The 26,545-nt window shown below is 35.7% G+C and overlaps 1 protein-coding gene across 1 annotated transcript in view; it reads right to left on the bottom strand.

The window, feature by feature from the left end:
- Positions 1-22,494, bottom strand: part of vps4a (vacuolar protein sorting 4 homolog A) — a 54,184-nt gene extending 31,690 nt beyond the window's left edge. Inside the window, exons 1-7 of the mRNA XM_039763458.1 lie at positions 22,257-22,494; positions 15,832-15,943; positions 11,999-12,146; positions 6,193-6,257; positions 5,986-6,105; positions 5,662-5,818; positions 5,186-5,334 (exon numbers count right to left, since the gene is read on the bottom strand). Coding sequence (XP_039619392.1) covers positions 5,186-5,334; positions 5,662-5,818; positions 5,986-6,105; positions 6,193-6,257; positions 11,999-12,146; positions 15,832-15,943; positions 22,257-22,277 — 772 coding nt within the window. The 5' untranslated portion in view covers positions 22,278-22,494. The remainder of the gene's footprint in view (positions 1-5,185; positions 5,335-5,661; positions 5,819-5,985; positions 6,106-6,192; positions 6,258-11,998; positions 12,147-15,831; positions 15,944-22,256) is intronic.
- Positions 22,495-26,545: the final 4,051 nt, after the last annotated feature.

Here is a 26,545-nt window from a genome sequence, read left to right as displayed (position 1 = left end):
ATTGCATTGAGTAAATAAAGCTGGAAAAAATATTGGTTTGTGTGTTTTCATATAAGGCTGTAAAGCAAAAAAAATGGGAATATTTCAAAGGGGGTGATTCTTTTCTATACCCACTGTATATCTCTATGATTAGGATACAAAAAGGATTTAAAAAAGTTCCTAAAATGCAGTTCCTTTGTCTACTGTTTCCATATGAAAGTAGTTGCTTGCAAAATGCAGAATAGATTGTACAGTTATTCAGTGTTCTCCCCATAAATTTTTTCCAGCCGGGTGGCAAGAAAACGTAGTTGGGTGTTGGGCGGGATGGGGAAATTTGGTGGTGGGGAAAATTAAATGTGCACTATTTTTATTAGTGAATTATTATTAATTATTTTCCAATGCTCAATATGACTTCCTTTTTTAAGGTTTGACACTTGTGCCAGAATATTTGTATTAAATTTAACAAGTATCCAATTCAGGATCCTGCAACCCTAACAAAAATTTTAAATAACAATTGTTATGACATAAACCAAGAGGCACAAGTATTGGTGCTGTCAGGAAGAAAAGTGAAAACAATGAAAAAAAAGTATAGGAAACTTAATGGAGAAAAATTAAAAAATATTCTTCAAAGCCAACTTGCATATGCAGAAGGTGACTTCAGTTAAATATTTATTCTTCTTTTCTTCCTAGAGGCCCAGTTGTCTGCAGCTTTCCCATAATCAAAGTCCCCAGGATCTGGGCCCTCCAAGGAGATCACTCATCGTACACTGTCGTAGTGACTGTACTGCAAAATCATCAGACAGCCATCTAGTGTCACTGGCCATTTTCAGCTTAATCTGGGGAATGTTCAGAATATTTTGAATTTACGTTAAACCAGCCATCCTAACTGAAGAATTTTGGAAGAAATAGAATAGCTGCCTTAAGATGTTCAGTTTTGTTAAATAAGGTACAGCAGCTGCTGCTTGGGCACTTGGAAGGGCCAATCGGCAGTTTACACAGTTGCAGCTGACCAAGAGTCCAGATGTTTTATCTCTAAACGGTTTTTCCACACCTTTCTTTTTCCCAATCGTAACAGCCGCTCCATCTGACCCTAGTCCAACCAGATTAGCAATTTTCAAGACTAGAGTGTCCATAGTCTCACTCAGTGTGTTGGTTATAATCTCCGCTTTGCCGTCAATCATATTGCAGGTTGATACAAAACTAACTCTGACCTCTTTAGAGACCTGGCAAACATATTTAATGTAAATAATTAATTGTTTTACATCTGAGATATCTGTGGTTTCATCATACAGAATACTGAAAAACTTTTCTGTGTGTATATTTTTCAGTATGTTAGATTTTATTTCTAATGCTAAGACATCCAGCAGCTCTTGCATTATTCTTTCAGAGGTGTAATGTGCATTTTTATCAATATTGAGATGTTGTAAAAAGGAACAACCTATTTCTTTACAATGTTCCAACAGCTTTTCAAACAACTTTGTATGTGGCAACTAATTTTTTGCCAAACAATGCATGGATCGTAAAGCTCCCACAAAAGCATCTCTCAGTAAGTTATTTAGTACACGCTTTCCTAAAAGGTCAGCACAAGATTCAATGTGTGTTTTAATTTTTTCATGATCCAGCAAGCTTTTTTTTTGAATTCTTGTGTATGACACGTTTACCCAAAGTAACCCCTCCTTGGGGGGTGTTTGTTTGAGTATTTCATGCACAATGCACGCCACATAACATTTTCTTTGACCATTAGCCAATCAAAATCTTTAAACCATTTTTTGTTTATGCCAGACAAGCGGTGCTTAGATTTATCAATTGGCAGCGTGTGTGCTGAAGAGATTTCCCCTGATAGATCAGCCTCTACAATGTCTGAAACTGGCACATGAGGAGTTGATGCCGCACCTTCATTAGTTTGTGACGTCTCTTTTCTGAAATAACTGAGCAGTGTTGTTTTCTGAACACTTCTTCATGTTGGTAAAACGTTTGAAAAAAGTTTGAAGTACCTATGAATAAGACTTTTGAGTGGGAAAGGGAGAGCCTGTTGGATATTCAATTCACACTCGCACTACGGCAGGTATGCATTCTCGACATTTCCACTTTAATCTAGACATTGCTGCTTCTCGCAGTTTGTCATTAAAGTAGAACATCATAAACTAAACTTCATCTTAAAATGATTAATTTACTAGATTTTCTCAAACCCTGTCATAAGTTATGTAGTAACATGTCAACTTTATTATCGTCATAAACTTCAAAATTAAAGTGGAAATATTGAGAATAAAGTCAACATCTCAACTTTATTCTCGACATATAGGTTTTTTTCTTGACTTTGTCTGTATTTTTTTTTCTTCACCGTGGCCCTAATACGCTTCCAGACAAAACCCTCAGCAATTCAGTGACAAAACTTTTGCTCAGGACACAGTGTGTGCTGCAAGGGTTTCTGCACTCTTTCTGCGATATGGACGCAGGTCCAAATATAAGCAAATATAAGAACGGCAGATGGGGTCACTTTAAACAGGAACCACAGTGAGTGCTACAACAAGCATTTTTGCACACAGAACACACCTAATGGTTAAACAACTATATAACTATATGTACTGTACAAGAAGAGAGCTGCTGTACGCTTAGCCGCACTATATAGACTGCGCCGACGCTGAGACCCGCTCACCTCCACATCCTCTTTGCTTGTGAACTGCCGCTCCGCTCCGCCATGAGCATGTACAGCCCCCTCTCGCCCGCCCACCTCTCCATACTCCTTGCTACTATATTAAGCTGCTACATCCCCGCTATTACCATGTACAGCCCGCTCTCGAAACCCCACCTCCCCATACTCTGCTTGTGAACTCTGCTCCGCCTCGTCCATGCTATTAGCTTTAGCAGTATTTGCCTAGCCGCCCGCTCGTACCTTGCCATCTCTGCAGATCATTAGATCTGCCTGTGCCTGCAGATCTGCAGTTGTCATCTCACAATGTCATGCGAGATGACAGACGGACGATGTGCCCGGCTAAAAGACGCTAGGAAGAACACTGGTTATTCATAAATGGGTATCAAAGAGGGCAGAAAAAGTAAGAAGTGCTGCTCCAGAAACAACTGTATACACTTCATAATTTTATAAAAATACAATGCATTACTTAATACTCTTCTGTACGTGGTGAGCACTGCATATACTTTAAAGCAAGTTTTCACCAAAATTATGCCATTCTAAACATATGAAAATCATCCTAGCAAGTGGTGATTATCCCAATCTCCCTAAATATAATTTAGTTCAGGCACATTTATGATAATTAAAATCCACAATGTACTCTGGCTATGGGAGTATGTTACCTCTGCCAAGATCTACAGAAATGTACTATAACTTACCATGGCTTGACATAGGCTTATAAGTGGTATACAGTAATCCCTCGCTATATCGCGCTTTGACTTTCGCGGTTTCGCTCTATTGCGGATTTTATATGAAAGCATAACTAAATATATAACGCGGATTTTTCGCGGGTTCTGCGGACAATGCGTCTTTTTACTTCCTGTACATGCTTCCTCAGTTGGTTTGCCCAGTTGATTTCAAACAAGGGACGCTATTGGCGGATGACTGAGAAGCTAACCAATCAGAGCACACAGTTAAGTTCCTATTGCTGAATGTAGTGTTAACCAGGAAGGCTCGTCTCACTCATTCAGCACTAACGTGTTTCGCTGTGTAAAGAGTTAACTTTTGTGCTTTTTTTTTTTATTTGTGCATAGTCAAGCCCTTCATTATGGCTCCAAAACGATCTGCTACTGCTTCAGGGGCCGTGCCCAAGCGCAAACGGAAGATGTTAACGATTGCCGAAAAGGTAAACGTTTTGGATTTGTTGAAGGCTACGATTCTTTTTATTTAAAAAGTAGGAAAGGAATATAAGATCTACGGCCGCAGTGTCCTTTTAACCAGGGTGCAAAACACGTTGTAAGTGGATGTAATAAGGCAGTAGTCTGGATGGAATCTGCTTTAGGGATTTGGATTGAAGACTGCCAGAAGAAGAACAACGGCAGTGCTACACAATCGCCTGAAGTGGCTACTTTTTAAGAACTGTAACGCTCTCCTTTGTTGTGCAGTAAAATAAACCTCATTGTTATCGGACAAGTCATTGTGTCATTGTTGGTGAGTAACCATAATTAATTTTCTACTTACAGTACTTAGTACATGTACGTACGTTTAGTGTCACTGTACACACATTTACTGTATACTATTTTTGTTGCATTGTACGTATTTATTGCTGGAGGCATGTCTATCGTAATGGATGTAACGTGATATCGGAGACACTCAATATCTTTAAAATAATATTTAGGTTTTACTGTATATAAACAGTGTGTTTATATACATAATTTCAATGAATCTTACCTAATATCTAAGAGAATACAAATGGATTATGCTGTATAACTCTGCGGGGAATATTTATAAACAGTGTGGGAGAGTTTATAAGGGCTTAAAAATTATAAAAATAACCATGGAAACATATGGTTTCTACTTCTCGGATTTTCACCTATCGCGCGGGGGTCTGGAACGCAACCCCCGCGATGGAGGAGGGATTACTGTATACCATATGTGGAAAAAACAGATAATTAAAATAAAATGTCTAAACAACCACTGTGATGGACTGGCACTCAATACAGAGTTTGCTATCTGCCTTGATTGTAATCCTTCCATAACGGTTTCCAGAACCCCACAATCTTGGACTGGTAAAGCAGATTTGGGAATGTTATGTTACTGTTATATTGCAAAATGTTTTCTTAACCAACTACTTTCTTCAGTTATGTTAAAAGTTTCAGAACATGTAGACTGCATGTCACAAGAGAAATAAACTTCTCACTTTCAATCAATTTAATCATTTTTAAATAAAAACTATGCCAAATGCAAAAAAAAAAAAAAACTGCATGAAAACCTTTCCTTAAAGCATTTGGTAACGGCGACTATAAAATTTATTAGAACTGTGAATATTTCTGACAGTACACTCAGAAAAACAGAGAGTCGCATACACTTATATCAAGGATGCCAGCAGCTGGCTGAATGTATCACTGACCAAACGTCTTCTAATAAAACGTTCGTAAGATATATATAATGACAAAATAGTCATTATTTACATTCTAAGGCATTTGGATGGATGAAGAAAATGCACACCATGACATGGGGATAAAAATTTGAATTCATATACACTAAACAAAGAAGTTCAAAACACAGATCTCTTACCTTGCATTTGAACTAAAAATTCAGTTTTAATTCTTCGAGCAGCTTCACTCTCATTCTCATTTCTTGAGCCACATAGTGAATCCACTTCATCAATGAAAATAATAGAAGGCTTATGCTGACGTGCCAGATCAAAGAGATTTTTTACAAGTCTGCAAATTGAAAGATTTAGTATGTTATTTTTAAATTTATAAAGTATTCCTTTTTACTGTTCTCCAGTTCTACTCTACTTAACTCACTATAATCACGGCAGAAAATTAAATTATAGTATTGTAACTCTTCATAATTTTATATTATTTAAATAACAGAAATGCAATGTCAAAACATAAAATGTAGCATTAATATATAATTTGTCATACACACTGTATTAGAATACACTTCTTTTTATTGTTTAAAGATTTCTAGTTCTATACAAAGTAAATAAAACATACAAACATTACAGATTAGAAAAGGAGAAAAGTTGAATGAATGTGCCTTACTTCTCACTCTCTCCAAGCCATTTAGACATGAGATCTGAAGATGACACAGAAAAGAAAGTTGAATTGTTAGCCTCAGTGGCCACAGCCTTCGCAAGGTAGGACTTTCCAGTTCCAGGAGGTCCAAAGAGTAGGATTCCACGCCAAGGGGTTCGCTTTCCTTAAAAAGTACAGAAAAAAAGAAAAGAAAAATATTAACTATAATGATAAACTTTGGAAAGAATATTTTGTCTTTGACATAACTAACACACCCATACAACATTCAAATTGTGCCTTCATACTTTCTCTTGGTATACTTTGTTCTTGAGGAAGAATGCAGTTGCTTGCCTGTAAATAAATGTGGGAACTTTATAGGCAAAATGACTGCTTCTTTAAGGGCTTCTTTTGCACCTTCCAATCCAGCAACATCATTCCATCGGACATTGGGTTTCTCCATAACAATGGCTCCTAAAAAATAAATGTAAAGACACTAGTTAAATCATTTGTCCACAGGATGACACATATTCAGTTACTATACTCAAATTTAGTTTTTACCCATTAGCTGTTCCTGTAGTTTTTTCTTTTCAGGATTTTCTCCCTCACTGTCGCTGTCACTTCCACTTCAAAAAATAAAGCAGAAAAAAAAACAACACCCAAAATGTTAAATAATGCAAGTATCACATCTTTTGCTTTCTAGTACATCTTTGTCTTTTCAAACAATATTAAATTGCTTCATTGTAAATATTTTTTCAGTCTCTTCTCCAATTGTTCAAATTAGAGTGCACTGGGCAAAACAAAGGAACAAGAAAGAAAAAGTGAAAATGCATATGTTTCAATTTCAAACACATTTTGAACTTTAAAAAGATAAAGGAAAATATTAGCTATTAACATAAAGCAATTACTGTAGAATCAAATCATCATTTAAATGAACCGCTCTTCCTTTAATAAATTAAAATAATGCAATTACAAAATGACTGCCAAAGCACAAGAAGTAACCAATTTACAATCCAGCAGTATCATACTACCTACATGACATTGCAATTAATTATAGTATTTCTAACCAATCTATTTATTTAAAAATATGCAGTTGTATGGTAAAATCTGATAGTGTGTTCAAAATGTAATATTACAATAGTTTACTAAATAATAACAGAACAGCACAAATAGTACGTATGATTTAGTGCCATTTTTTTAAAAAGTGATATTTATGCTTGCGGAACTGGAATATTTTTTATCATAATTAATCTCATTAAGATGGAAATTAACATACATAAAATGCTTCGATAAATATATCTTTTGCATGCCTGTACAGGTCAGGTATTATTTTTAAATAAGTGGTGTCACTGTAAGGGAAATTGAAATGACTTTCCTAAAGATTATAAATGGACAGCTTTAAAACAGTAATACTGTACATAAGGATTTTGTATACCATCTTCAAATTACTTTAACAGAAAATACATGCTAGACGTTAACTAGGAGGGACTAAACAACTTACCAATAATAGGAAAAAGTGAGGCCAGCAACGTTCTGAAGAACAGTACACAATAGACAGTGTCTGACAGTCTGCCCACCCCCATTAAAAGGTGACTCAAAATGAGCACAGATGGGAGTCCCAGTCCACTATCCCAGATACGAGTTATCTGGAATTGATTACCCTAGTTATGTGTTAGACCACAAATTATTTTCTGTCTTTATGACAACCAGGATAAAAAGCTGTTTCATCCCACCTCCTGTAAATATAAAAGATCCGATGGACTTGTACTAAACATCATTACAGTGGAACCTCGGTTTACGAGTGTTTTGCAAGACGAGCTACATTTTTTAATAAATTTTGACTTGATAAACAAGCAATGTCTTGCAATACGAGTAGTATGGATACACTTTGTCTGCTGAGCATCATGTGATCACAACTGAGCTGATGGTTCTTCTCTCTCTCTCTCTCTCTCCCTCGAGGGCAAACGTCTTCTATTCTCTGTCTGAGTCTGTGTGCCTTACTCATATAATCAACATCCGTACGAGCGTATAAACAGCAGTGAGTGTGTGTGTGTGTGCACGCACGTGTGTGCTGTGAAGTGCGAGTGCCCATCTTGCGCCCCAAAACACGAAGCGGAGTCTCAGTGCTTTAACAACACCAGCTTTATTCAGCTTGAAACAGCGCTATTATTTATTGTAGCGGGATCTTTATAATGTTCCTTGTATCACCCATCGATGGCAGGCGCTTATAGCATATCTGCAATCTTTTTGGACGCGCTTATACGGCGAACTGCTACAGCGCTGGGAGACTGTGATTGCTTTGCGACATTCTTCTGCGTGTTGTCCTGCTGAGTGGAATCCCACAAGAGTTTAGAAACTCACTCACACCAGCCATGATTCTTTTTAAAGGTAAAGTGCAGGTTAATTTGTTTTATGTATTTTTACTTTATATTTTGTAGTAATCATTTTTATATGAATAGTTTTGGGTTGTGGAACGAATCATCCAAGTTTCCATTATTTCTTATGGGGAAATTCACTTTGATATATGAGTGCTTTGAATTGCGAGCACGTTTCCAAATAGAATTATGCTCGCAAACCGAGGTTCCACTGTATACAGTTTTTGTTAATGTAATGTCGCCATTCCATAATACAATAAAACAAATTTTTTACGAAATACCATTTTAAAATTATAAATATATATAAATATATATAAACTTTTAAAAATCAAAATACAGATATGAAAACAACTTAGCATACTGGCATAACTACTGGCAAGTATAACAATGAGAGTCCATATCAAAATTTAGATTCCCCACTAAATAAAATGTAGGCCTTGGATGATGAATAGGGACTCCTCCTTTTCTTCCATTAAGTAAGCTTAATGTTTATGACAGGTGATTTCACTTGACTTTCATTTGTTGGGGCTTGTTTGACTGTTAGATTTCTAGTTATTTTGGATCATATCGAATATATTTAACTAAGCAACTTTCAAAGGGTTTGCTTAAGGATAACAGTAATAAACATAATCAAAACAAGAGGACACATATACACAAGTATGTATGCATGCATGTATTATACATATGGAGAGGTAAATAGAGAGTTACTCTTAACTGTGCTTGAATAATATGGTATGAAACAGAATAAATTCTTATCAACACTGCACACACAATACATAAGCATTCTGCGACAAAAAAGTTTCACTCAGACACTGTTCAAATTTACATTAAAAATGGCAATGGAAATTGGCATGGACAAGTAAAACAAATGATTAGTTATGCATGTTCAGTAGTCTCATGATCACCAGTAGTAGGTTGGTATCCAGCACCTACCAGTATCATAGATACAATAGTTAATTGTATGAACAACTAAATGCATTTTTCAGAGGCAGAAATAGTCTTTATAAAAGATTTTATGTTTGATATAAAGAAGCAACATAAAAGTATGTCCATTCTGGCACCAATAATGAAAGAAAGGGTCTTATGTGCATTGGGAGCTCAATGAACAACAGGGCGGTCAAGCAAACTGTACATTAGCATTTATTTCAAAGCGTTACATTTTCCAAGATGTGCAAATGTCAATGTATATAAAGTGAGCGTCATGTACTACCATTGAACTGAGTTTGCTAATTAACATTGGGGACAATAGTAAAATTTAGTGCTTTAATATTGAAATGTCACTATTCAAATGCAACTGTATTTAAAAAAAATCTGTGTCAAAGGCAAAAACTGATGTTCAAAAGTAAAACAAAAATTGTTTATTTTATCTGACTCTAATTTCAACATCATGTTACTCCATACGTGTTATATGGCATTGTAGTATTTAAGAGATCCTTTCTGCACATCAATTCCCAGATCTATTCCATTTATGCATTAGTTGTGTTTTTGAATGGATACCTTGTACCTTTCATTTGTAAAACTGACAGGCAACACATTCTTTTACAACACATTTTGAGAGAGATTTTCTAACCCACTTCAGTACTTTTGTATCCACAGTTGTACTAAGAACTGATTTTTAAACACTTCCCTGGCAACCCAAAAGAATCTTCCTGCTCCTCATTTTGTTTTGCTTTCCTCTTGAGCCTAAGATCCTCGATTTACTATTATGCCTGAGTTATGCTAGAGCTATTAAGAATGCACCCAGCAAGAGAAAGGTGGATGCTCTTCTTATTGAAGATAATGGAAAATAACCATTATTTCTGATTTTTATTATGTAATTATAATGGCCTTAAACCACAATTTTAGAACAGACTTTTCAATATCAACTAAGTTTTTCTAACTCAGCCAACCTGTAGTCTCACATGCAGTCATGTAGTTATTCAGGTGGCTTCTGACTTCCCACAAAATGCCTAAATAATAATGCAAAAAGAAAAATAGATATTAATGTCACCTGTTTTACATTATGCTGTAACTGTAAGGAAAAAAGAGAAAACATTTTTAATCAGTCCCATACATTATTCTTTGATCACCTGCTCCTACTCAGACCACTCAACTAATATTCTGCGCTACGAAGTTGTAAGTCAGGACCTTACACACCCACTCTATCATATACTGTATTACCTGCATATTTTCTTATATTTTAATTTTTGAAAAAGACTGCTGGAAAAAAACATTTAATAGCTGTGTTTTCAAATGTCATATTTGCATGCAAGCAGTTGTTTTCAAATGTGTATTTTAAGCAAAAGCACAAATGCATTTCATGCTTTGAAGACACATCAGAAGAATAAAAATCTTAACAATATATAAAAATTGCCACATATGTTAGAAACAAAAATGTATCACACAGAATATTTTACATTCACTCAAATATTTACTTGGTTTTAAGAGGAGTATTTGAATTTTAATTTTGGCTAATTTGACAGTTCTAGAATGATGTTTAGAAAATTACTTATTGTAAAACCTTATATGGTAGTCCTTTCTAGAACAATTCCTCGACAGAATTATGCCCACCTTAAAAATCTATACCAACTTTTAAAATGCCTTTCATCAGCCTCCTTCCCCTTCTCCAATAGAAGATATTTGGGACACTTTGGATGTCAAAAACAGTCCACACATTCTATAGTTTACTGCCTCTCTAAAGGAACCACAGAATATCTGGAACCAAAACAACTCTATGCATCAGTACATAGTCACTATTACTAACCATTGAGATTTAACAAATTTTACAAGAGCCTCCTCGCCTAACCCTACTGTGATCAGATTAATGTTTCATTTACTCTAATTTTTAACAATCTAATTCCTTAGTCACAGGTCACTATTTAATTGTTAGCCATTTTCATGTGCACTGGACAATTATGTCTCGGTATAACTCAGAATCTACATAATACTTTAGTTATAAGCTATACAAACTGTACAAGCAACTTTTCTATGGAGATTTTCAAAGTATAATATATCAAATTGTACCATTTTGCTCCTTTTAATTGTGCCATCAGTTGCCACAATTTGAGATTTTGCTTATAGACACTCAATAAACTATTTTACTAAACAGTTATATAAAAGAGTAATTAGGCTGGTGATATCTCTGTGGATGTTTTTGATGTCAATTCAAACAAGTACGTAAATAACATTAATAGATGTCTGCCTTATTTATCTATTTTTAAGCTACTATAAATCTATGAGTTTTAAATGCTGTAGCACAACATATGCTTTGAAGTGACTTAATAAAAAAAAAAAAACTGTAAACATGCAATGTCCTTATGCAACATATGTTTGATAAGAAAAGTTCGCCAGGCAATGGACTAAATAAAGATACACAATTTGATATTGACTGTGTTTGGTGGTGTTTGCTAGCTGCTATATTCAAATGATGAATGCTGGGGATTTGTTGTGTTTGTGGGTGATGTTACAGAAACCAAGGAGGAAAGTATTTCATTAGCTGCAATGTTCCCTTATTTCAGCTTTTAAAAGTTCTGCATGTAATTGATCCCACCTGATCATGGACATATTACAGAGTACCAAAATTACTACACCCAGCAATAAATACACAAAACAAAAATTCAGAGGTAAGAATGTTTAATATTTGTACCTCCCTTTTCCCCTTGTTCATTACTACTTATGTCCGTAAAACAGATTAAATAATACTCTCACCAAAACCATATTCTAACAATGTAATCAACAATTAAAATAAAAACAAAAGGCGTTAAGGTCAACGTTTATTTTTCTACAGAATTGTCCATTATATAAATAACAAATAGCAATGAAGAAGAAATCATAAATAAATGAATGAAAGTTTACTTCTATCTACCAATTCACTGTGGCAAGAACTGGGAGTGAGGAAGCGGGAAAAAGAACTGAAATGACAATAGTAAAATATCTCATACAATGACAATCATCTAATATTTTTGCTTTAAACCGAGATCCTCTGTTCCTAAAAATATAAAAAACACACATACCCTTTGTCATTCTGCTGAGATTCCTTAACAGGTTTCTTCCCATGTTTATCTTTGTTTTTTAAATAGTCTTTTAGCTTCTCTGCCCGGTCTAGGTATTGCACACATTTTCCTCTGATGCTCTCCTTAGCTTTATCACTGTGTGCTTCATCTAAATTGAACAAAAACAGAACAAAGTCACTTAAGCATGAAGCAGAGAATTGTACTCCTATTTTCAGCATAACACCTCATACCGTTACTTAAAGAGTTTATAATTAAACCTAAATACAATTATTCCTAAAGTAAAATTGATATATTTGTGATGGTAGCTCTCAAAAACTGTTATCTTTATTAGCACTGTTTCCCCATTTGTTGCTTCTTCACACCTAATCTACATGAGCTAAATCCAATCCTTTTGCAATATTTTTTTTTTTCAAATTTGCAATTCTTTATTCAAAATGTGACTGCACATATGATGCTTAGAATTGCCAAAAACAGTGTTCACAATGGCACAAAGGACCATGCAATCTGAGTGCTACTCCTTACACAATGTATGGACACTAATCGTCCATTTCTTCTTTAAAGTGGTCCTGGCAAGTGTACAGAATTACCTGCTAAATGGCATGCAAAATATGAAAATTGTAAAGATATATACTGTGCTTTTATCCTGAACAATACACATACAGTACACAAAGCACATCCAAATAGTCTTTGAAATACCACCTACACTCATTCCTCACAAAAGTGACAACACATTCTATAATGCCTTACTGTACATGCTGCACTAAATGTGAACATGTTTTTTAGTGCAGTGCTTTATATTAAGGAGAAATATAGCCTATTTATTGGCAATAAACCAGAAATGTTTGTTAAAGAACTGTTAATGCTGTGGACGTTTACTTGAACATCAGCTGCACAAGCATTGTTAAGCAACGTGTGCATCACAAATTATAGTTTGTTCACTGTATTAGAAGGTTTTAAGTACACATTCATGAAATTACTGATGTTAAAGTCAAAGATTATAGCAAACAGACTTGTACTGTTGGCTCAGCATGTTGGATGTTTATTTAAAAATCACAAAATCGTAATATTCTATTTACAGGCTGAAGGTTTTTTTAAGGCATGTTTAAAGTGTGGGATTCCATCATTACTTTTTCTTTTTTTAAACAAATGCATTTATATGTTTAGTTGGTTTAAGATTAAAACAAGTTTTGATTTTACTTTGTTTGGTTATCAATAGTAATACATTAATGTTATCAAATTTTGGCCAACTTTGTGTGGGGCGCCAACCCATTACATTCCATATTAGCCAGTATATAAATGGATCTTCACAGTTTCGTAATTGGGAAGAAACACAGAGTAACCAAAAAAATCCCATGACAATTCTCAAGTATCCTTATTTAAATACACAGCAGTTTTCACTTTACACACAGTTTTAAACAATATAAAGGGAGACTAGGCATTTGTTCTGTGTAAGAAAATTAACGTTAAAATTGCTGTTATTTTTTCCCTATTTAAAAGACAAGTACATATATCACCAATTCTCATAAACTTCTAGCCTCCATTTACAGTGGTGTGCAAAAGTATTCAATCCTCTTGAAAGTCATGATTTTCTGTATGACAAAAGATCTGTAAGCATCTTCCATTAGTATATTTAATGTGAACTCTTATGCTGTAATAATACATTTCTAAACTGAAAATAAACCATTTTCCATAGATACTTAACTGAAGAAGAAAAACTCATATTTAATCAGTGGAAATACAATGAATGAACTAACAGGTAAACAGTAAACTTATCAAGGTTTAAATTTAAAGTTTAGGTTAGCAAAAACTGAAAAAATATTACAACTAGGCCTACTTCAGAAAACTAATATGTTACAACATACAGATGTAGCAAATAAAGTAAATTAAGCCTTGCAAGTTGAAGCAAACTTCTGTTGATTACTTTAAAACCCTCTGTCTTAAAGCAGAGTTGGAACAGACTGTGTTTCTGCACCTTCTGAAGTACTACTTGGACAAAATTCCAGCAATAATGACAAGAAAACAGCAATTAACATATGAATTGAGACACAGCAGTATTAGCCTTAGAGGTGTAGGCCTTTCATTTAGTGAAATTGCAAAAAAAAAACGGGTGAGTATGGTGTCCTACACAATCCAAAATCAACTGGAACCTGGTACAAACTCTGATAGGAAGCGATGTGGCAGACTCAAAGTCACAACCCAATCAGACGACAAGTTACTGAGGCTCACTAGCTTGCATTATAGGCATTTCACAGCACAACCGCTTCAGGCACAGATTAACAGTAGGCAAAAAAGCAAGTTTCAGTTTCTGTTGTGAAGAGGAGACTTTGTCCAGTCTGCAGTAGTCTACTGTTGGTACTTCAAGGCACTATTTTGTGGAATGACTTACCTACTTACCACTCAGCCTGTCAAATCTGCAGCACAAAGTCTCCTCCTCACAACGGAAACTGAGGTTTACTTTTTTTGACCACTGTAAAGCATTGCTTTAAACTGTTGTTGAAGATATTGTAATATTCTGATTTTTCAGTTTTTCCTACCCTAAACTTTAAATTTAAATCTTTCAAAATGTACTGCTTACCTTTTCAACATTTTAGGACATTCATTGCATTTCAACTGATTAAATCGGACGAAAAACTGGAAAAACGTAGGTGTTCTAAAACTTGTGAGCAGTAGTGTATATGTAATATATAAGGCAGACTATTATTTTTTTTTAAAAACAAAATAGTCTAAAATAAAGATGTTCACAACTTTCACCTGAAAGAGATTTAGGACAACTCAGTTACTAGGTAAGCATTGCTAGTCTAAAGTGGAAATGTAAAAAACATTTTACAAGTATATGTTTATTGGGACACTAAGCTGTTGTTTTGGTTTTTTTTTTTTGAGATTTAAACATTAAGTTTTTTATAACTTTTCTATTATTTAACTGGAAACTATTAAACAAAATGATAGTTTTGACTTCAGCCATACAATTAGAAATGATAAGGAGCCATCTATATAGATGAAACTTGCTCTTTGCATTTCATTTTTCCAATCTTTTAAAGTTGTTCTCAACTACTTTAAAGAATTCAGAGAAAAGGACATAGTGTAATATAAACAAATGCTTGTCACATACTGTTGCAAGTAAACTAATAATGATCTTTTCATTGGATATTTTCACAGCCCTTTTTCTGAGTATATGATTTTTTTTCAGTCGGTGATATAGTGGGTTCACCAAAGGATTCTTAACGGTTAAATAAAATCAAGTACTATTTGGAATGTGTTTTGTAATGATGATAATAAATACTGATGCTCCTTCAAGTTTCCTTGAACATGCCAATTATAAGATGATAATGTAATTGATGCCACAGCAATTTGCCCCGTTATCAATTTCCCTGTTGCTAATTCCTTATAAACTTCAATTCTCAAAATAACATCAATACACTGAGATCATATCACATGTATCAAATGTGAGAATGTATATTCCCAGTAAAAAAACAATTCTAGGAAAACAACCACTTCACTCAGAATGTATCTGAGAACAAAGTAGATCAAACAAAAATTTCAAAATTAGGAAAGAACACACTGTAAAGATTGTGTATTTAATGTTCAATGCAGAAAGCCATTCAGATATTTTGCAGTAATAACAGAACATTTAATGCACAATATGAACTTATGAGAAGGCCACATAAACAATTTAAGACTCATGGCTTAAAGTTTTAATGAGACCACTTTTTTGAATGTTCATTGTTACTTCTTTGGCAGCTGCCAGTTATCCAACTAAGGACTGGTCCTAGTAAATCTGGAGACCTTCTTCACATATTAGCATTTACTCAAATGCTGCACTCTTTACAACTTACATTTAATTGCATGCAAAAAATATTCCACTGCATGCTGATAAAGCCGGAGAGCCTCTTCGTAGTTTTTCGCTTTATCTTCTTCTGTGGCTTTTGTTACCAGGTCAATCGCTTTCTATAACAATAAAACAAAAAGTGACAATAGTTTTTAGACTCTGAAAATAGGGTAATTCTGTGACATTTCAACTCTCATAATATTGATCTGAGCATATGATTTTCAAGTTAGTTTACCACACAGCTGTAAGCACTCCAAATTACAAAATGATACATTGAATCAAAAATGTCACCAGCTGTACTTACCTCTTTAGCTGGTCTAAGTTACAAAACCATACCTTCATCTTTAATTGTCAGACATATGAACTACCAATCCTGTCAATCATCCCTCTATTCGCGTAATCCAAGTCAAAATAAAGGGAAGTCAAAGTCCATTCCTGCTGCAACAGGCCCAACCAGAACCAATTTTTTGTGCTCACGTTATTGGCAACAATTCCAACGTGAAAGTTACTAAATATAGGCCTTCCAATCCACCATGCACTTATTCTTATATGGTGCAGAATCCTCAAAAATATTCAGCAACACAAAAAAAAGGTATCACAATTAACGTAACACTTTTGAATCTCCATAATTCAATTCAGGGTCTTGGAAGACTGGAGTCTTCATTGTTCACAAGACAGGAACCAGCCCTGAATCTAAAGCACCAGAGCCCACTTGTGCACGCAACCATATTCACTAGGCTAAACATGACTGATTGATTTAATGAACAGACAATAAACAAGGGGATGATTTTTTACTCTAGGAGGATTCAAAATACGACCACATATTTTTTCTCCAGTATATATTCCCCCTAGCTTCAAAGCCATCTGTAAATGGTATGCTTTGCAACTCACTTGGTATGTGTCTAGTGTACTGTGCTATTTACCACTTTCCCGATTATCTCCAATACTATATTTTTTGGCACTGAATACTTTCAGATTGTGAATCAAAACCTAATGGTAAAAGGCATCTAATTGAACAAATAACATATTTTAAATATGTTATTTATGTATTAAGCAGTTAATCCACACCAACTGGTACTGTGTGAAAAAAAGGTAGCAATCCTCCACACATTATTACCCATAAACCAATCACCAGTTGTGCCATTTTCAAAGTGCAAAGATGGCAAGACTACAAAAACATTCTTGTTTTCGGACACTTTAATACGGCTTTGTTATGGTGTTCTGGATCATTGACTTTCTGGGTGACCAAACAATGTTTTTCACCTTTAGCTCATGATAGACTGTCTGAACATTCTTCTTAAGAATTTCTTGATACAGAGCAGAACTGAAGGTTAATTCAATTAACTCTCCAGGTCCTGAGGGAGCATTACACATATATACATACATAAGGCAAGAACCAATTATGGGCAACCCACACAACTGAACATCAAATGAGTCATTCAAAAAGTTTCAACAAATGAGTCATTCAAAAAGTTTCAACTTTTGCTTATGTAGAAAGATCATCCATCCAGAAGGCTTAAGGATAATATCTAATGTCTTACTGACAAATGAGATGGAACACTTTATGATGTTTTTGATTAGCAGTGACCTTCATTTGTTACACTCTAAAGAAGGTGCATTTGCCAAGTGTCTTTTAAATTGTAGAATCATTAGACTCCTAGTGGTCTTTATGGTATTTTTTATTTTACGTTTGCTGTAACTTCCTTGATGACTTTATACAGTGACTTTGATACAATATTGGTATGTAAACCACATCTGAGAAAACTAACTGTTGTTCCTAGGGTTTTCCATTTGGAGATTATGGTTTTGACTGTGATTCAATAGAGTCCCAGAGCCTTAAAACTGAGATATCAACAATTACTTTTCTGTTCTCTTCAGTTATTTACTTTGATCATGGCACTAAATTTTTGTGGTGGCATCTTAACTCTGATGGTTAGGGCCAAAATAAGTTAGGTTTATAATGTTCTCAAGCCTACTGGGGTTCAGATGGCTGACTCTATATCCATTTAACCGAGTTGATTATCTATATACAGCATCTTTTGCACAAACTGCCATTACATGAATTAAATTATTTAAAAAAAAAATGTATTATTTGTTCACTATTAGACTTTTTAAACATTCACCATCAAACATTTGTAATAATAGAGGAAATTAGTATTCAGCCTCCCCTTATTTAGTTGATAGGAGTGGTAATTTAATTTTTAGGTGCCCATTTCTGCCTCAGTAGTTTAAAAAACTGTATGTCAAACATAAACATGCTTACTGGGTTGCAAACTGGGTAACTGTATACAGAAGAAGTCCAACTCCAAATTTTAATAATGTATGATTTTTTTTTTCTTCCTTAAATACCCTATCAATTTATCCAGTCATTGAAGCCTCTTAATCCAATTATAAAGTCTCATACAGCTGGGACATACCCAAGCAGCAGTGTCTCATATTATATATACATTGACTTTATGCTATACTCTGATTAAAAAGTGTTCCTTTAATTCTTTTGAGAAGTATATTTACATACTATATATATATATATATATATATATATATATATATATATATAGTGGTGTGAAAAACTATTTGCCCCCTTCCTGATTTCTTATTCTTTTGCATGTTTGTTACACAAAATGTTTCTGATCATCAAACACATTTAACCATTAGTCAAATATAACACAAGTAAACACAAAATGCAGTTTTTAAATGAGGGTTTTATTATTTAGGGAGAAAAAAAATCCAAACCTACACGGCCCTGTGTGAAAAAGTAATTGCCCCCTGAACCTAATAACTGGTTGGGCCACCCTTAGCAGAAATAACTGCAATCAAGCGTTTGCGATAACTTGCAATGAGTCTTTTACAGCTCTGGAGGAATTTTGGCCCACTCATCTTTGCAGAATTGTTGTAATTCAGCTTCATTTGAGGGTTTTCTAGCATGAACCGCCTTTTTAAGGTCATGCCACAGCATCTCAATTGGATTCAGGTCAGGACTTTGACTAGGCCACTCCAAAGTCTTCATTTTGTTTTTCTTCAGCCATTCAGAGGTGGATTTGCTGGTGTGTTTTGGGTCATTGTCCTGTTGCAGCACCCAAGATCGCTTCAGCTTGAGTTGACAAACAGATGGCGGACATTCTCCTTCAGGATTTTTGGTAGACAGTAGAATTCATGGTTCCATCTATCACAGCAAGCCTTCCAGGTCCTGAAGCAGCAAAACAACCCCAGACCATCACACTACCACCACCATATTTTACTGTTGGTATGATGTTCTTTTCTGAAATGCTGTGTTCCTTTTACGCCAGATGTAACGGACATTTGCCTTCCAAAAGTTCAACTTTTGTCTCATCAGTCCACAAGGTATTTTCCCAAAAGTCTTGGCAATCATTGAAATGTTTCTTAGCAAAATTGAGATGAGCCCTAATGTTCTTTTTGCTTAACAGTGGTTTGCGTCTTGGAAATCTGCCATGCAGGCCGTTTTGCCCAGTCTCTTTTTATGGTGGAGTCGTGAACACTGACCTTAGTTGAGGCAAGTGAGGCCTGCAGTTCTTTAGACGTTGTCCTGGGGTCTTTTGTGACCTCTCAGATGAGTCGTCTCTGCGCTCTTGGGGTAATTTTGGTCGGCCGGCCACTCCTGGGAAGGTTCACCACTGTTCCATGTTTTTTCCATTTCTGGATAATGGCTCTCACTGTGGTTCGCTGGAGTCCCAAAGCTTTAGAAATGGCTTTATAACCTTTACCAGACTGATAGATCTCAATTACTTCTGTTCTCATTTGTTCCTGAACTTCTTTGGATCTTGGCATGATGTCTAGCTTTTGAGGTGCTTTTGGTCTACTTCTCTGTGTCAGGCAGCTCCTATTTAAGTGATTTCTTGATTGAAACAGGTGTGGCAGTAATCAGGCCTGGGGGCGGCTACGGAAATTGAACTCAGGTGTGATACACCACAGTTAGGTTATTTTTAACAAGGGGCAATTACTTTTTCACACAGGGCCATGTAGGTTTGGATTTTTTTTCTCCCTAAATAATAAAAACCATAATTTAAAAACTGCATTTTGTGTTTACTTGTGTTATATTTGACTAATGGTTAAATGTGTTTGATGATCAGAAACATTTTGTGTGACAAACATGCAAAAGAATAAGAAATCAGGAAGGGGGCAAATAGTTTTTCACACCACTGTATATACATACATAAGGCAAGAACCAATTATGGGCAAGTCTACATTCAGGGAGAAACTGGACCACTTTACAGTCACTAAATAAAGGTTGCACATATTTTCAGTTTTGGGATGAAATTGAGGCTGCCTTTTAAAAAGAAAAATCCAACTGAACTTGATTAAAAAATATGTGTTATTATAATACATTTCATCCACCCTTTATCTCCACAATTTTTGGGAAACAACAGTTTCAACACAAGAGTGAAACATCTTAACTCACTGCTGACCGATATGTTTATTAATGATATATGACATTACCTATTTTTATTTAAGGGCAACATAATAGCACAGTAGTCTGTCCCAGGGGACAATGTTCCAATTATGGCACAGTCACGTTGTGTGCAGAACTTTAATATTCCTCTTGTTTGGAATGTTGCTCATATTTCAAAAACAAGCACATGTGGGTTAATTGGCAATTTGGTTGAGAGAGTGCAGCAGTGCATGAACGGGGCCTGTGCACTTGTAAAATCACAGACAGCTTCTATCCACTTATATATAAATATTTTCATTTATATATAAATATCTCTGTATTGTGTGTGTTTATCCTGTGATGGACTGCCACCCTGTCCAGGGATTGTTCTCACCAAGTGCCCTATGCAGGCTCCAGCTCCCCTGCCACCCAGCTCAGAATGAAGCAGTTCAGAGGATGGATGGTTGCATTCTACATATGCTGTTGCTTTCTGGTGTGTTTTGTTGGTACTGTAATGCTGTAATTTTTCTGAGGAGACACGCAAGTAAACATTTTACTGAACTACAAATACATGACAATAAACTTGAAATTGCACAAGTGGAATCCCTATAAAGGACTGGTTTGTACCTTGCACCTGATGTTGCTTGGAAAGGCTATCTACTTCACAATCCTGAACTAGACTAAGCAGGTCCTAAAAAGAATGAAACACAATTTCAATCAGGTTATTAAAATCCCTAGAAACTGACTTTTTTATATTTTACATAATATACCTTGCTTTTTTTTGCACACCTTTATTATAAGCCTTGTGAAAGGTGCTACATGTCACAGTGTAATGTAATTTGCTGTCTTATGCTACTTTGTAATGTTTTGTTTTGTAATGTGCCCTGAAATAATGCGGACAGTGAATTGCTTCTTTCTAGTTTATTTCATTAGCTGCTTGGATGTGAATTTGTTTGCCTTGTAAAGTTCCAATTCAATGCACTTTCAGTAACAGGTGCGATAAATTACATTATAATCCACAAAATATCTCGTGCTCTTAGGTCATGCATCTTTCTTTGTTTTGTAAAGCTTCTTGTAAAAGGTAACTACTGTGAAAGGTGTTATTTATGTTCTAATAATATACTTATATATATATGTTATATGCCGATAAAATGTTGTGCAATGTAGCATGATGTGAGGGGGCTACATACCTTGCTTGCAATATTTTTTGCAGTTTATTCTTGCTAAAGTTGTAAATGTATGATGTTCTATAAAAAGGCAGATGATTAAATATATTTTGACAGAGTTCTTTACACAATTATGTGTTATTTATCATATTGCAAATGGTAAATTATGAACATACGGTGATCAAAGTTTATAATACACAACCAGATTTGCTCGATTTGCAACACGCCAGAATCTAAGGCAGAGGAAGACTAGGAATTGAATGTAATGTATAAACCAAAAAGTGAGCTTCTGAAGCAAAAAGAAAAAAAAAAAGATGACATTGACAAATAAGTATGTATATATACACATAAACACACTATATATATGAGCCTAACTAAGCAATACTACAATTATTCTCAATCTAACACCCGATCTATTTATTTGACGTAATTTAAACCTGACACATTAGCCAGGACAACAGCACGGGCATCCCGAGTAAAGCCAGTTCTGTTCTTCTCCTGAATGTTTACACTGTCACTCGGATTGAATTTAACGCCATGAAACCAGAACGTCGTCATTTGGGAGATCACCAGTCAAACACGGGATGCACACGCTAACAACCCTCAAACTTGGAAACATAAAAGAGATCATGTGAGGCTTGTCATCACAAATACTGCGTTTCAGAGTTTGTGCCCTGTTCGGAATGGACAAAAAAGAAAATATGTGAATGATAAAACAGGCAGCCCAGGACTGAAGCTCGCCTCTGCTCCAGATGACACTCAAAGACATTGGAATGAGCCGTGGGTTTAAACAAATGAAAGCAGCGGAACATCAGTCTTATATTGCCTGTCGGGGCCCTGCTCTGGTCTCAAATGTCCACACTGCAGTGTCCATCCTACCTGTAACGTTGACGTTGACATTTCATCTCATTACAAAGCAGGGTTGGCTTGCAGTCCGGTATGAAAACTACTCGAGGGACAGCTGACAGCGACTTGCTGAGAAACGCCCAAACACGTCTTCGTCCTTCTTTTCAACACCGAGAGTGACCAGATATAAATGCTCCTCTGTTCAGCACGTAAACAGAATATTTTCAGCCCAAGAGACTCCGGCCTCAGAAGTCGGCGGAAGCGGAAACAGACGCAAAGGTAAACATCTCGAAATGCACGCAGATAGCAGAAACAACACTGGAACTTGAAGCGCCGCCCTCTAGTGTACGGCGTGCGCAGTGCAGTTACTGAATCACTAGTGGTTCGGTTAAGACTGCCTATGCTCTCCTTAGTTTAGAGAACACAGAAGACAGAACAGACGTTAAGACATCTCCTTAATGACTGCAATGTGAAACTTGCAACTACACTCAACTCTAAAGAACTGTCCAGCAGACGGATGGATGTATCAAAATAAAAGCTTAACCCTAGGCGGATTATTAGAAAACTTCAGTGCGCATGACTGTACTGTCAGAGGTCTGCAAATTTAAACTCATAAAAATGTCTGGATTATCGTAAACCGTCCTAATTCGGGCTGTTCATAACAAATGTAATCATGAGGCAGAAGGACATAATAAACCAGAATACTTGTATCAAATGTGTAAAATATCAAAATGCGTGCTTTAATTTAAATGTTTAAAAACCTAAATCTTCTCGATTGTAATAGAAATTTGTCATTATTCGCCCTGATGGAGCCCATAAAGGGCTAAGAGCCTTAGCAAAGGATAAAAACACCAAACATCATATTCGTAATCAGTGACTTTAAATTGATCCAAAACGACATTCCACAGGCTTATGTCTGAAATTTGTCGTTATTGATCTTATGGGAGAGGCTCTTAGACAGCTAGGAGCACTGTAGTTAGGATATAGCGGGTTGGATAATGGATGGATGGATGACCCTCATTCATTAATTGTACAGATCTCTTCAAATTTATGGCATCCTGGCAGAAAAGTGAAGCAGAGATCCCTCACTAAACCTACATTTAACCTAGCATTCCTTGGGGTGGGTCGGGGTTTTGTTCATTATTTTAATTAATTACCAGCATTGCCAAAGTGAAAACTGATAATTAATTAATAATTAATTAATGAGTCACCCCCCCTTCCTACAATGCCATCACAATGATGATCATTATATAATAATAATAATAATAATAATGATCACAAGTAATTACGAGATGGTTTACAGATAAGAGATCTGAAAGATGACACAGTGGTGCCAAGACAATAATCTCACCCATAATCTCGGCAAAACCAAGCAGATGATTTTAGACTTCAGAATGCAGGTGGCAGACCACATTTCTGTTTAGATTGAAGGAGTTGAGACAGCGAGCAGCTATAAACTTCTTGGAGTAGCTATTACTGATGAACAGAAACCAGACACAGCACATTTAAGCTATTATCAAGAATAAGAAAGAATATAAATAAGTAAATATATAAATTGAAAAAGTGTTAGTGAGTGTTCAGGGGTGTGCGCATGAGAGGGCTCTGCAATGGAATGGCCCCCCTTTCCAGGGATGTTCTCTGCTTGCACCTAATAGTTTTACGGTAAGTTCAAGTACCCTGATGATCAGACTGGATTTGACTAAATGGGTTTGAGAGTGTATGTATGGAGTGAATATAAGTGATTATTTCGTTTTTCAGCTATATTGGAATATCCATAATACGATTATTCACTCATAATTTGAACTTGTTTTAATATGGGTCTCTGTTTGCTCTACCCCATAACAGAGACAAATGACAAAAAAGAAGCCCAAAAGTACATAAAGAATGCCGAGATGTTTGAAAGTCCCGAACCACTTAAGTCTTGAACAGTTCCAAAAGTATCCACTAGAGGGGGACATTTCTTTAAAAAAATCATCTAGTAACACAGAGGGTCGTGTAGAAAGAATCTTTATCAAATAAAATATTTATTCTTAATGAAAAATACACTGACATAATATGAAGGTCCATAGAGCACAAAAAGGCAGAAATTAGTTGCCAACAAAGCAATCCAAGGTGAATAAAGTCTCATACGTAGACAAAAAAGAGCAAAACTTTTTTTAAATCCAATAAATCACAAAAGCACAACAAAAAATTGCAAAGGAACATTCACCAATCTTCCAAGAGCATTCAACATAAACTATAATGGAATTGTACAAAACCCTCACCTTTACAGATCTAAAAGGCAGTCCCTGGTGTCCTACCTCTTACAGGAACACTCATAAAACATAAGACTCATTACAAAGGTATTGGCACATAGATAAAGCCAAATACAAAGAAAAATGCAAATAAACATAAATAAAATATGAACAAAAGAATAAAAAAATAAACATAAAACAAAAATTTCTGGCTGAAATATAACATAATGGTGAAGATATTTTTAAATAAACACAGGAGAGATGAACACTGAAAGAACAGAAAAGTAATAAATGAATCAACCAGAAAAAAAAAACAGAAGTTTTTTTACTCTGCTTATCCAGTTGGGTGGCCCACCCACATCCCCAAATTTGAAGAACCTGCAGAAGTCTGTCATTTACCTACTGTTCTCTCCATTAAATCATTCTTTCCATATGATCTGTGGACATTAAATACTAATTAAATACATTAAAATACCTCCAAGCTTTTCTTAAGGACAAGTCCTGAAATCATTTCAGGAATCAGAGTTAGCAACAAAATCACAAGACTAGAACTCCCTTTAGAGACACATCTGCTATTCCTTCAATCCCTCAGTCATCATCATATCCTAAGTGTATTCTCCACCCAAAAATTATTCATTCATTCATTTTCCACCACTTATCTGAAGCCAGGTTGTGGGGGCAACAGTCTTACCAGTGTGGCCCATACATCTCTTTCTCCAGCCACACTTGCCAGCTCATACTGTGACATACCAAAGTGACCTCAGGCCATCTGGGAGATGTACAGTAATCCTTCCAGCAAGCCCTGGGTCTTCCCCTGGGTCTCCTCCCAGCTGGTCATACCGATATAACCTCCACAGAGAGACATCCGTATCAGATGCCCAAACCACCTCCATTGGCTCCTCTCGATGCAGAGAGTAAGCAGCTCTACTCCAAGCCTCTCCTAGATGTCTGAACTTCTCATCCTTTCTACAGTATAAGGGAGAGCCTAGACGTCCTGTGGAGAAAGCTCATTTCAGCCTCTTGTAGCCACAATTGCATTCTTTCAACAATTATGCAAAGCTTATAATTTGGGTGAGGGTTGGAATGTAGATCGACTGGATCACCTTCTGTCTCAGGTTCTTCTTAACCATTACGGATCAGTGTAGCAACCGCATAATTGCGTTTGCCACCTCATCCATCTGCCAGTCTCACCATCCCTTTTCTCCTAACTCCCCCAAAAATGATATTTTTTTATATGTGACATGAGCGCCGTGAGTTTTTTTTTTTTTTTTAAATGGACGTTTTTGACATTGTTTGATGTTGCTTTGGTCACAACTGGTCCTATTCTATTAAATCTTTGCTAAGTACTTACTCCAGGAAACAATGACATTAAACATTTTTCTCGTCCACCAATACAAACTAGATGGGATAAGTAACATATTTTTAAAAAATCAGCTCTGAGTGAAATATTCCTTTGAAGGAGTGTTTCCCAAATTTAGTCTTAAGGGCTCACTGTGGCTGCATATTTTTAGTCTAACTAGTTTCATAATAAGTTGCCCTTTTTCCTTCAAACTCATGTCACTGTTGAGATGGCCTTTGATTTTGCTTCTTGTATTCAGTATTCAGAAAAGTGTAATATTGTCAGATTTACAATTATAGGACATTTAGAAATACTTGTATTTAATTTAATTCACCACCTAATTTGGCAATCTGGGCCTAGTTTCTCTAGCTACAAGCTGTAAGTCAGGAGGTATTGTTGCATCTTATTGGCCACAAATAGTTTCTGTTTCTCCAGGTTGAGTTTGGTGACCAGGAACTTTTGGACAAGCTGATATCTAGTGTCCAGGATGAATCTCTTTTTCCAATATATTTCTCCTGTTCTTGTTCCACTGCACATTCTACTCCTGGGATATCATGTATGATGGAGTGTCTACATCATCTAGTGATGTCTGCTTTCACACTTTGGCACAGAGAGTCATTCTCTCCCACTGTGGATCTCCTCTGGAGGTTTTATTTCAGTGCTGACCTTTGCCTAGTTGTTATGCTGCCCACTCCCTACCATCCTGACACTGCCCCACAAGATATATAGTTAGGTTACTGGCAAAATGT

This window comes from Polypterus senegalus, chromosome 9, assembly GCF_016835505.1.
Source record: "Polypterus senegalus isolate Bchr_013 chromosome 9, ASM1683550v1, whole genome shotgun sequence".
Taxonomy (NCBI): domain Eukaryota; kingdom Metazoa; phylum Chordata; class Cladistia; order Polypteriformes; family Polypteridae; genus Polypterus; species Polypterus senegalus.
This window is presented reverse-complemented; position numbering and strand designations above follow the sequence as displayed.